This window comes from Numenius arquata, unplaced genomic scaffold (assembly GCF_964106895.1).
Source record: "Numenius arquata unplaced genomic scaffold, bNumArq3.hap1.1 HAP1_SCAFFOLD_1418, whole genome shotgun sequence".
Lineage (NCBI taxonomy): Eukaryota > Metazoa > Chordata > Aves > Charadriiformes > Scolopacidae > Numenius > Numenius arquata.
In genome coordinates, this window is record NW_027414469.1 from 109 (window position 1) to 13,564 (window position 13,456).

The 13,456-nt window shown below is 64.2% G+C and overlaps 1 protein-coding gene across 1 annotated transcript; it reads left to right on the forward strand.

The window, feature by feature from the left end:
• Positions 1-203: 203 nt before the first annotated feature.
• LOC141478022 (serine protease 27-like) lies at positions 204-8,051 on the forward strand (the record flags this gene model as incomplete). Its single annotated transcript, XM_074167158.1, is given in 5 exon segments — positions 204-476; positions 4,660-4,720; positions 4,770-4,821; positions 4,823-4,831; positions 7,773-8,051. Coding segments are annotated over 5 exon segments (674 nt in total), but the record flags the coding sequence as incomplete, so codon positions are not given.
• Between the last annotated feature and the right edge of the window lie 5,405 nt (positions 8,052-13,456).

The following is a 13,456-nucleotide window of genomic DNA, read 5'->3' on the forward strand; positions in this document are numbered from 1 at the left end:
CCGGTTATGGGCTCTCTGTGAATCTATGGGGCGGGAGAACCTGGTGGTGGAACCCAACCACCTTCTCCTGCCCCATAGATTCCGCTTTCCTTCCCTTGTGTGTGTGTGTGTGTGGGGGTGACCCATAGAAGTTGGGGGGGGGGAGGTGACCCCCACCCCACGATGACGTGTGTGTCCCCCCCCCCCCCACGTTGTCCCCGCAGGAGCCGCGACCCCCCAAGTCTACTCCGTCCTTTTGGGGGTGCGAGAACTTTCGGGGCCGCCGGGTCCTGGGGTGACGGTCCCTTTGATTCGCCTCCTCCCCCACCCCACATATTCGGGGGAGGCCACCAGCGGGGACATCGCCTTGGGACAACTGGCCCGGCCCGTCCCCTTCGATGACCTCATCCTTCCCGTCTGCCTCCCCTCCCCCGCCCTCCGGTTCCCCCCCGGCACCCGCTGCGTGGCCACCGGCTGGGGGGACATCCAGGAAGGGGGTGAGGAGGTGGGGGAGGGGTGGGGTGGTGGGGGGAGGGGAGGGGTGGGGGGAGGGGGGTGTGGGGTTGTGGGGTGTGGGGTGGGGGGTTGTGGGGTGGGGGGATGTCACTTTGGGGGGGATGGGGGGTGAAACGGGTCAATGGGACCCGACTGGTGGCACGAGGAAGCGATGGGGGGCACCCTCGACCCACAGTGACCCCCAGTGACCCCCAGTGACCCCAGTGACCCCCAGTGACCCCCAGTGACCCACAGGTGACCCCCAGTGACCCCCCATTGACCCACATTGACCCACAGTGACCCCCCAGTGACCCCCAGTGACCCCCATCGGGTCCCTTTGACCCCCATTGACCCCCCATTGACCCCATTGACCCCCAGCGACCCCCCATTGATCCCCATCGGGTCCCGTTGACCCCCATTGACCCACATTGACCCCCATTGGGTCCCAGTGACCCCCAGTGACCCCCATTGACCCCCATTGACCCCCAGTGACCCCCATTGACCCCCATTGACCCCCCCAGTGACCCACATTGACCCCCATTGGGTCCCAGTGACCCCCCAGTGACCCCCATTGACCCACATTGACCCACATTGACACCCCATTGATCCCCATTGGGTCCCAGTGACCCACATTGACCCCCATCGGGTCCCCTTGACCCCCAGTGACCCCCCACTGACCCCCAGTGACCCCCATTGGGTCCCATTGACCCCCATTGACCCCCAGTGACCCCCATTGACCCACATTGACCCCCAGTGACCCACATTGACCCCCCATTGGGTCCCAGTGACCCCCATTGACCCCCCCAGTGACCCCCAGTGACCCCCATTGACCCCCCAGTGACCCCCAGTGACTCCCATTGACCCCCATTGACCCCCATCGGGTCCCATTGACCCCCCATTGACCCCCCAGTGACCCCCAGTGACCCCCAGTGACCCCCATTGCGTCCTATTGACCCCCATTGACCCACATTGACCCACATTGACCCCCCAGTGACCCACATTGACCCACATTGACCTCCATTGATCCCCAGTGACCCCCATTGACCCCCATTGACCCCCATTGACCCACATTGACCCCTATTGAATCCCCACTGACCCCCATTGACCCACATTGGGTCCCAGTGACCCCCAGTGACCCCCATTGACCCCCGGTGACCCCCAGTGACCCCCATTGACCCCTATTGACCCCCATTGATCCCCAGTGACCCCCATTGGGTCCAAGTGACCCCTGGTGACCCACATTGACCCCCATTGGGTCCCATTGACCCCCCAGTGACCCCCAGTGACCCCCATTGATCCCCATTGGGGTCCCAGTGACCCCCCATTGACCTCTGTTGATCCCAGTTGGGTCCCAGTGACCCCCATTGACCCCCCCATTGATCCCCAGTGACCCCCATTGGGTCCCAGTAACCCCCAGTGACACCCATTGACCCCCCCCAGTGACCCCCCAGTGACCCCCATGGGGTCCCATTGGGTCCCATTGACCCACATTGACCTCCAGTGACCCACATTGACCCCCATTGATCCCCACTGACCCCCAGTGACCCCCATTGACCCACATTGACCCACATTGACCCACATTGACCCACATTGACACCCCATTGATCCCCATTGATCCCCATTGGGTCCCAGTGACCCACATTGACCCCCATCGGGTCCCCTTGACCCCCAGTGACCCCCCATTGACCCCCATTGACCCCCAGTGACCCCCATTGACCCCCCATTGACCCCCAGTGACCCCCAGTGACCCCCATTGGGTCCCAGTGACCCCCAGTGACCCCCCATTGACCCCCAGTGACCCTCCATTGACCCCCAGTGACCCCCATTGACCCCCAGTGACCCACATTGACCCCCCCAGTGACCCCCAGTGACTCCCATTGACCCCCATTGACCCACATTGACCCTCCATTGATCCCCATTGACCCCCATCGGGTCCCATTGACCCCCCAGTGACCCCCAGTGACCCCCAGTGACCCCCATTGCGTCCTATTGACCCCCATTGACCCCCCATTGACCCACATTGACCCACATTGACCCCTCCATTGATCCCCAGTGACCCCCAGTGACCCACATTGACCCACATTGACCCCCATCGGGTCCCATTGACCCCCCAGTGACCCCCCAGTGACCCCCCCATTGGCCCCCATCGGGTCCCGTTGACCCCCCATTGACCCACATTGACCCCCATTGGGTCCCAGTGACCCCCCAGTGACCCCCATTGACCCACATTGACACCCCATTGATCCCCATTGGGTCCCATTGACCCCCCAGTGACCCCCATTGGGTCCCAGTGATCCCCCAGTAACCCCCCAGTGACCCCCATTGCATCCCAGTGACCCCCAGTGACCCCCATTGGGTCCCATTGGGTCCCATTGACCCCCCAGTGACCCCCCAGTGACCCCCATTGGGTCCCATTGGGTCCCATTGACCCCCAGTGACCCCCAGTGACCCCCCATTCACCCCCAGTCACCCCCATCGGGTCCCGTTGGGTCCCAGTGACCCTCCCTTTGTCCCCCCATTGACCTCCATTGCCCCCAGTTGGGTCCAGTAACCCCCAGTGACCTCCATTGACCTCTGTTGATCCCAGTTGGGTCCCAGTGACCCACATTGACCCCCATCGGTCCCAGTGACCCCCATTGACCCCCCATTGACCCCCATTGACCCCCCAGTGACCCCCATTGACCCCCCCAGTGACCCACATTGACCCACATTGACCCACATTGACCCCCCAGTGACCCCCCAGTAACCCCCCATTGGGTCCCATTGATCCCCCATTGACCCCCATTGATCCCCAGTGACCCCCCCCAGTGACCCCCAGTAACCCCCAGTGACCCCCCATTGCGTCCTATTGACCCCCAGTGACCCCCAGTGACCCTCATTCACCCCCCAGTCACCCCATCGGGTCCCGTTGGGTCCCAGTGACCCCCATTGGGTCCCAGTGACCCCCCAGTGACCCACATTGACCCCCCATTGACCCCCCATCAGGTCCCACTGGGTCCCAGTGACCCCCATTGACCCCCATTGACCCCCCATTGGGTCCTGTTGACCCCCATTGCGTCCCAGTGACCCCCAGTGACCCCCATTGACCCACATTGACCCACATTGACCCCCATCGGGTCCCGTTGACCCCCAGTGACCCCCCAGTGACCCCCCCATTGACCCCCCAGTGACCCCCAGTGACCCCCATTGACCCACATTGACCCCCCAGTGACCCACATTGACCCCCATTGACCCTCCATTGACCCCCATTGACCCCCATTGGGTCCTAGTGACCCCCATTGACCCCCATTGATCCCCAGTGACTCCCATTGTGTCCCAGTGACCCCCCAGTGACTCCCATTGACCCCCATTGATCCCCAGTGACCCCCATTGGGTCCAAGTGACCCCTGGTGACCCACATTGACCCCCATTGGGTCCCATTGACCCCCAGTGACCCCCAGTGACCCCCATTGATCCCCATTGGGTCCCAGTGACCCCCATTGACCTCTGTTGATCCCAGTTGGGTCCCAGTGACCCCCATTGACCCCCCATTGATCCCCAGTGACCCCCATTGGGTCCCAGTAACCCCCAGTGACCCCATGACACCCATTGACCCCGGTGACCCCCAGTGACCCACATTGACCCCCATTGATCCCCACTGACCCCCATTGACCCCCATTGACCCCCATTGGGTCCCAGTGACCCCCCAGTGACCCCCCAGTGACCCACATTGACCCCCATTGACCCACATTGACCCCCATTGGGTCCCAGTGACCCCCAGTGACCCCCCATTGACCCCCATTGATCCCCCACTGACCCCCCGTTGACCCACATTGACCCCCATTGGGTCCCAGTGACCCCCCAGTGACCCCCATTGACCCACATTGACACCCCATTGATCCCCATTGATCCCCATTGGGTCCCAGTGACCCCCCCAGTGACCCCCAGTGACCCCCCAGTGACCCACATTGACCCCCATTGGGTCCCAGTGACCCCCATTGATCCCCCATTGACCCCCATTGCGTCCCATTGACCCCCCAGTGACCCCCCAGTGACCCCCAGTGACCCTCCCTTTGTCCCCCATTGACCTCCATTGCCCCCAGTTGGGTCCCAGTAACCCCCAGTGACCCCCATTGGTTCCTCTCATCCCTGGTGGCCCCAGATGACCCAGCCCCACTGATGTCTCCCCCCCCCCCCCCCCCCCAGAGGACCTTCCCTCCCCACGGCGGCTGCAGAAGCTGGAGGTTCCCATCATGGCCCAGGCCACGTGTCGACGTCTCTACAGCATCGATATGGGGCGGGCCCCTGCCCCCCAGGGCCATCCAGGACGACATGATCTGCGCCGGGTACCCCCAGGGACGCAAGGACAACCTGCAAGGTCAGAGGTCACCAGGGGTGGGGACACCCCCCCCCCCCTCCCCCCCCCCCTCCCCCCCCCCCCCCCCCTTGGTGACCCCCGACCCCCCTGGTGACCCCCAACCTCTTGGTGGCACCAAACGTTCTCGGTGACTTTCAACCTCTTGGTGACCCCCAACCCTTTGGTGACCCCCCAACCCCTTTGTGACCCCTTGTGGTGACCTCTGACCCCTTGGTGACCCCTTTTGGTGACCCCCCCCCCACCTTGGTGACCCCTGACCCCCCCGGTGACCCCCGACCCCCCCGGTGACCCCCAACCCTCTTTGTGACACCGAACGTTCTCGGTGACTTTCAAACCTCTTGGTGACCCCCAACCCCTTTGTGACCCCTTGTGGTGACCCCCTGACCCCTTGGTGACCCCTTGTGGTGACCCCCCCCCACCTTGGTGACCCCTTGTGGTGACCCCCGACCTCTTGGTGACCCCCGACCCCCCAGTGACCCCCAAACTCTTGGTGACACCAAAACGTTCTCGGTGACTTTCAACCTCTTGGTGACCCCCAACCCTTTGTTGATCCCCGACCCCTTGGTGACCCCCTTGTGGTGACCCCCCAACCCCTTGGTGATTCCTTGGTGACCCCCAACCTCTTGGTGACACCGAACGTTCTTGGTGACCCCCAACCCTTTGGTGACCCCCCAACCCCTTTGTGACCCCTTGTGGTGACCCCCCCCACCTTGGTGACCCCTTGTGGTGACACCCCCCCCCCCCCTTGTTGACCCCTCAGTGACCCCCAACCTCTTGGTGGCACCGAATGTTCTTGGTGACTTTCAACCTCTTGGTGACCCCCAACCCTTTGTTGATCCCCCGACCCCTTGGTGACCCCTTGTGGTGACCTCTGACCCCTTGGTGACCCCTTGTGGTGACCCCCCCCCACCTTGGTGACCCCTTGTGGTGACCGGTGACCCCTTGTGGTGACCTCCGACCCCTTGGCGACCCCTTGTGGTGACCCCCCCCACCTTGGTGACCCCTTGTGGTGACCCCCCCCCACCTTGGTGACCACCAACCTCTTGGTGACACCAAACATTCTTGGTGACTTTCAACCTCTTGGTGACCCCCAACCCTTTGTTGATCCCCGACCCCTTGGTGACCCCTGACCCCTTGGTGACCTCTTGTGGTGACCCCCCCCACCTTGGTGACCCCTTGTGGTGACCCCCGACCACTTGGTGACCCCCGACCCCCCGGTGACCACCAACCTCTTGGTGGCACCGAACGTTCTCGGTGACTTTCAACCTCTTGGTGACCCCCAACCCCTTTGTGACCCCTTGTGGTGACTCCCGACCACTTGGTGACCCCTTGTGGTGACCCCCCCCACCTTGGTGACCCCTTGTGGTGACCCCTGACACCTCGGTGACCCCCAACCCCCCGGTGACCCCCAACCTCTTGGTGACACCTAACATTGTTGGTGACCCCCAACCCCTTGGTGACCCCTTGTGGTGACCCCCGACCTCTTGGTGACCCCTGACCCCCTGGTGACCCCCAACCTCTTGGTGGCACCGAACGTTCTTGGTGACTTTCAACCTCTTGGTGACCCCCAACCCTTTGTTGACCCCCGACCCCTTGGTGACCCCTTGTGGTGACCCCCGACCCCTGGTGACCCCTTGTGGTGACCCCCGACCCCTTGTTGACCCCTTGTGGTGACCCCCACCACCTTGGAGACCCCTTGTGGTGACCCCCGACCGCTTGGTGACCCCTGACCTCCCGGTGACCCCCAACCTCTTGGTGGCACCAAACGTTCTTGGTGACCCCCAACCCCTTGGTGACCCCTTGTGGTGACTCCTGACCCCTGGTGACCCCTTGTGGTGACCCCCGACCCCTTGGTGACCCCTGACCTCCCGGTGACCCCCCCCCACTTTCGTGACCCCTTGTTGTGACCCCCGACCACTTGGTGACCCCCGACCCCCCAGTGACCCCCAACCTCTTGGTGGCACCGAACGTTCTTGGTGACCCCCAACCCCTTGGTGATTCCTTGGTGACCCCCAACCCCCTGGTGACCCCTTGTGGTGACCCCCCCACACCTTGGTGACCCCTTGTGGTGACCCCTGACCCCTTGGTGACCTCTGACCTCCCGGTGACCCCCAACCTCTTGGTGACACCGAACGTTCTTGGTGACTTTCAACCTCTTGGTGACCCCCAACCCTTGGTTGACCCCCGACCCCTTGGTGACCCCTTGGTGACCCCTGACCCCTCGGTGACCCCCAACCCCCCAGTGACCACCAACCTCTTGGTGGCACCGAACGTTCTTGGTGACCACCAACCCCTTGGTGACCCCTTGTGGTGACCCCCCCCCACCTTGGTGACCCCTTGTGGTGACCCCCTGGTGACCTCCAACCTCTTGGTGGCACCAAACGTTCTTGGTGACTTTCAACCTCTTGGTGACCCCCAACCCCTTGTTGACCCCCAACCCCTTGGTGACCCCTTGTGGTGACCCCCAACCCCTTGGTGACCCCTTGTGGTGACCCCTGACCCCTTGGTGACCCCTTGTGGTGACCCCCCCCACCTTGGTGACCCCTTGTGTTGACCCCCAACCCCTTGGTGATTCCTTGGTGACCCCCAACCTCTTGGTGGCACCGAACGTTCTTGGTGACCCCCAACCCCTTGGTGATTCCTTGGTGACCCCCAACCCCCTGGTGACCCCTTGTGGTGACCCCCCCCCACCTTCGTGACCCCTTGTTGTGACCCCCGACCCCTTGGTGACCCCCGACCTCCCGGTGACCCCCAACCTCTTGGTGACACCGAAAGTTCTTGGTGACTTTCAACCTCTTGGTGACCCCCAACCCTTGGTTGACCCCGACTCCTCATTGACCCCCAACCCCTTGTTGACCCCCAACCCCCTCCCCGCCCCTTGACCCTTGACTCCCCCGTGACCCCCACCCCCCCGGCTGACTCTTGACCTTTGACCCCGCAGGGTGACTCCGGTGGCCCCCTGGTGTGCCCGGTTGGGGGTCGCTGGGTCTTGGCCGGGATCGTCAGTTGGGGGGAGGGCTGCGCGGTCCCCAACCGCCCGGGGGTCTACACCCGCGTCAGCGCCTACGCCGATTGGCTGGCCCCCCGTGCCAGGGGCGTGGCCTTCCTGGGACCACCCCCTCTCCCCCCCGCCCACGGCCACGCCCCCCGTGACCTCATCGGCGGCGGCATCGTGGGCGTCGTAGGCGTCATCGGCGTCCTCTTGGGGGGGGCACTTTGAGGTCACCCCACGGGAGGGGGAGGGGGGGGGGAGGGGCTATAGGGGACCCCCAGAGACCCTATAGGGCTCCCCCCTCCCCCCCTTCCCGTGACGTCATCACTGATGTCATCACGGTCATCGTCGGTGTCGTCTCGGTCATCGCTGATGTCATCATCGTGGGGTTGGGGACGCTTGGAGGTCACCCCACGGAGGGGGGGGGGGGGGGGGGGCGGTTGGGGGACCCCCAGTGACCCTATAGGGGCCCCCCCGCGGCCGTGTGGCCCCATGACGTCCTCAATGACATCATCAATGACATCATCAATGACATCGTGGGTATCGTCTCGCTCATCACTGGTGTCATCGGCGGGGGGTCGGGGGCACGTGGAGGGCACCCCATGGCGGGGGGGGGGGACCCCAAAGATCCCCCCCAGTGGGACCCCCCCCCAAACCCTATAGGGGACCCCAAGACCCCATAGGGCCCCCCCAGCCCCTCGGGGGGACCCCAAAAGCCCCCAAAGCCTCAAAACTCCCCCAAAAGAGCCTGAAACCCCCCAAATGTCCCAAAAATGAGCCTAAAACGCCCCAAAACGAGCCCCAAAATGAGCCCCAAAACCGCTAAACGAACCCAAAATGCCCCAAAATAACCCAGATTTGGCCCAAAACGAGCCTAAAACGCCCCCAAACGAGCCCCCAAACGAACCCCAAAACCACTAAACGAACCCAAAATGCCCCAAAATAACCCAAATTTGGCCCAAAACGAGACTAAAACGCCCCCAAAACGAGCCCAAATTGGCCCAAAATAACCCCAAACGGGCTCAAACCGAGACGAAAATGCCCCAAAATGGGACTAAAATAGCCCAAAACGAGCCCCAAAATGAGCCCCAAAACCACTAAATGAACCCAAAATGCCCCAAATGGGACTAAAATGGCCCCAAAACGAGCCCCAAAAGGAGCCCCAAAACTGCCCCAAGGACCCCAAAACTGCCCCAGGGGACCCCAAGGTTGCCACAGGAGACCCTCAAGTTGCCCCAGGGGACCCAAAACTGCCCCAGGGGACCCGAAACTGCCCCAGGAGACCCTCAAGTTGCCCCAGGGGGCCCCAAAACTGCCCCAAGGACCCCAAAACTGCCCCAGGAGACCCTCAAGTTGCCCCAGGGGACCCCAAAACTGCCCCAGGGGACCCCAAAACTGCCCCTGGTGACCCTCAATTTGCCCCCGGGGACCCCAAAACTGCCCCAAGGACCCCAAAACTGCCCCAGGAGACCCTCAAGTTGCCCCAGGCGGCCCCAAAACTGCCCCAGGGGACCCCAAGGTTGCCACAGGAGACCCTCAAGTTGCCCCAGGGGACCCGAAACTGCCCCTGGTGACCCTCAAGTTGCCCCAGGGGACCCCAAAACTGCCCCGGGGGACCTTCAAGTTGCCCCAGGGGACACCAAAACTGCCCCAGGGGGACCCGAAACTGCCCCAGGGGGACCCGAAACTGCCCCAGGGGACCCCAAAGCTGCCCCAGGAGACCCTCAAGTTGCCCCAGGGGGCCCCAAAACTGCCCCAAGGACCCCAAAACTGCCCCAATAACCCCAAACTGCCCCAATAACCCCAAAACTGCCCCAGGGGACCCCAAAACTGCCCCAATAACCCCAAACTGCCCCAGGTGACCCTCAATTTGCCCCCGGGGACCCCAAAACTGCCCCAAGGACCCCAAAACTGCCCCAGGAGACCCTCAAGTTGCCCCAGGGGGACCCGAAACTGCCCCAGGGGACCCCAAAACTGCCCCAGGAGACCCTCAAGTTGCCCCAGGGGGCCCCAAAACTGCCCCAGGGGGACCCGAAACTGCCCCACGGGACCCCAAAACTGCCCCAGGAGACCCTCAAGTTGCCCCAGGGGACCCGAAACTGCCCCAGGGGACCCCAAAACTGCCCCAGGAGACCCTCAAGTTGCCCCAGGGGGCCCCAAAACTGCCCCAGGGGGACCCGAAACTGCCCCAGGGGACCCCAAAACTGCCCCAGGAGACCCTCAAGTTGCCCCAGGGGGCCCCAAAACTGCCCCAGGGGGACCCGAAACTGCCCCAGGGGACCCCAAAACTGCCCCAGGAGACCCTCAAGTTGCCCCAGGGGACCCCAAAACTGCCCCAGGGGGACCCGAAACTGCCCCAGGGGACCCCAAAACTGCCCCAGGGGACTCCAAAACTGCCCCGGGAGACCCTCAAGTTGCCCCAGGGGACCCCAAAACTGCCCCAGGGGACGCCAAAACTGCCCCTGGTGACCCTCAAGTTGCCCCAGGGGGCCCCAAAACTGCCCCAGGGGGACCCGAAACTGCCCCAGGGGACCCCAAAACTGCCCCAGGAGACCCTCAAGTTGTCCCAGGGGGCCCCAAAACTGCCCCAGGGGACCCCAAAACTGCCCCAGGAGACCCTCAAGTTGCCCCAGGGGACCCGAAACTGCCCCAGGGGACCCCAAAACTGCCCCGGGAGACCCTCAAGTTGCCCCAGGGGGCCCCAAAACTGCCCCAGGGGACCCCAAAACTGCCCCAGGGGACCCTCAATTTGCCCCAGGGGACCCCAAAACTGCCCCAGGAGACCCTCAAGTTGCCCCAGGGGACCCGAAACTGCCCCAGGGGACCCCAAAACTGCCCCGGGAGACCCTCAAGTTGCCCCAGGGGACCCGAAACTGCCCCTGGTGACCCTTAAGTTGCCCCAGGGGACCCCAAAACTGCCCCGGGGGACCCGAGACTGCCCCAGAGGACCCCAAAACTGCCCCGGGAGACCTTCAAGTTGCCCCAGGGGACCCCAAAACTGCCCCAGGAGACCCTCAAGTTGCCCCAGGGGGCCCGAAACTGCCCCAGGGGACCCCAAAACTGCCCCGGGAGACCCTCAAGTTGCCCCAGGGGACCCCAAAACTGCCCCAGGGGACCCCAAAACTGCCCCACGGGGCCCCAAAACTGCCCCGGGAGACCCTCAATTTGCCCCAGGGGGCCCCAAAACTGCCCCATGGGACCCCAAAACTGCCCCTGGTGACCCTCAATTTGCCCCCGGGGACCCCAAAACTGCCCCGGGAGACCCTCAAGTTGCCCCAGGGGACCCCAAAACTGCCCCAGGGGGACCCGAAACTGCCCCAGGGGACCCCAAAACTGCCCCAGGGGACTCCAAAACTGCCCCGGGAGACCCTCAAGTTGCCCCAGGGGACCCCAAAACTGCCCCAGGGGACGCCAAAACTGCCCCTGGTGACCCTCAAGTTGCCCCAGGGGGCCCCAAAACTGCCCCAGGGGGACCCGAAACTGCCCCAGGGGACCCCAAAACTGCCCCAGGAGACCCTCAAGTTGTCCCAGGGGGCCCCAAAACTGCCCCAGGGGACCCCAAAACTGCCCCAGGAGACCCTCAAGTTGCCCCAGGGGACCCGAAACTGCCCCAGGGGACCCCAAAACTGCCCCGGGAGACCCTCAAGTTGCCCCAGGGGGCCCCAAAACTGCCCCAGGGGACCCCAAAACTGCCCCAGGGGACCCTCAATTTGCCCCAGGGGACCCCAAAACTGCCCCAGGAGACCCTCAAGTTGCCCCAGGGGACCCGAAACTGCCCCAGGGGACCCCAAAACTGCCCCGGGAGACCCTCAAGTTGCCCCAGGGGACCCGAAACTGCCCCTGGTGACCCTTAAGTTGCCCCAGGGGACCCCAAAACTGCCCCGGGGGACCCGAGACTGCCCCAGAGGACCCCAAAACTGCCCCGGGAGACCTTCAAGTTGCCCCAGGGGACCCCAAAACTGCCCCAGGAGACCCTCAAGTTGCCCCAGGGGGCCCGAAACTGCCCCAGGGGACCCCAAAACTGCCCCGGGAGACCCTCAAGTTGCCCCAGGGGACCCCAAAACTGCCCCAGGGGACCCCAAAACTGCCCCACGGGGCCCCAAAACTGCCCCGGGAGACCCTCAATTTGCCCCAGGGGGCCCCAAAACTGCCCCAGGGGACCCCAAAACTGCCCCTGGTGACCCTCAATTTGCCCCCGGGGACCCCAAAACTGCCCCGGGAGACCCTCAAGTTGCCCCAGGGGACCCCAAAACTGCCCCTGGTGACCCTCAATTTGCCCCCGGGGACCCCAAAACTGCCCCAGGAGACCCTCAAGTTGCCCCAGGGGACCCCAAAACTACCCCGGTAGACCCTCAAGTTGCCCCAGGGGACCCGAAACTGCCCCTGGTGACCCTCAAGTTGCCCCAGGGGGCCCCAAAACTGCCCCGGGGGACCCGAGACTGCCCCAGGGGACCCCAAAACTGCCCCGGGAGACCCTCAAGTTGCCCCAGGGGACCCCAAAACTGCCCCAAGGACCCCAAAACTGCCCCAGGAGACCCTCAAGTTGCCCCAGGCGGCCCCAAAACTGCCCCAGGGGACCCCAAAACTGCCCCAGGGGGCCCCAAAACTGCCCCAGGGGGACCCGAAACTGCCCCAGGGGACCCCAAAACTGCCCCAGGAGACCCTCAAGTTGCCCCAGGGGACCCCAAAACTGCCCCAGGGGACCCTCAAGTTGCCCCAGGGGGCCCCAAAACTGCCCCAGGAGACCCTCAACTTGCCCCAGGGGGCCCCAAAACTGCCCCAGGGGACCCTCAAGTTGCCCCAGGGGACCCCAAAACTGCCCCGGGGGACCCGAGACTGCCCCAGAGGACCCCAAAACTGCCCCGGGAGACCTTCAAGTTGCCCCAGGGGACCCGAAACTGCCCCAGGGGACCCGAAAACTGCCCCGGGAGACCCTCAAGTTGCCCCAGGGGACCCCAAAACTGCCCCAGGGGACCCCAAAACTGCCCCAGGGGGCCCCAAAACTGCCCCGGGAGACCCTCAATTTGACCCCGGGGACCCCAAAACTGCCCCAAGGACCCCAAAACTGCCCCAGGGGACCCTCAAGTTGCCCCAGGCGACCCCAAAACTGCCCCAGGGGACCCCAAAACTGCCCCTGGTGAGCCTCAAGTTGCCCCAGGGGACCCCAAAACTGCCCCAAGGACCCCAAAACTGCCCCAGGGGACCCCAAAACTGCCTCAGGGGCCCCAAAGTTGTCCCAGGGGGCCCCAAAACTGCCCCAGGGGGACCCGAAACTGCCCCAGGGGACCCCAAAACTGCCCCAGGAGACCCTCAAGTTGCCCCAGGGGGCCCTCAAGTTGCCCCAAGGACCCCAAAACTGCCCCAGGGGACTCCGAAACTGCCCCAGGGGACCCCAAGGTTGCCCCAGGAGACCCTCAATTTGCCCCAGGGAGCCCGAAACTGCCCCAGGGGACTCCAAAACTGCCCCGGGAGACCCTCAAGTTGCCCCAGGGGGCCCCAAAACTGCCCCAAGGACCCCAAAGCTGCCCCGGGAGACCCTCAAGTTGCCCCAGGGGACCCGAAACTGCCCCAGGGGACCCTAAAACTGCCCCGGGAGACCCCACGGTTGCCCCAGGAGACCCTCAAGTTGCCCC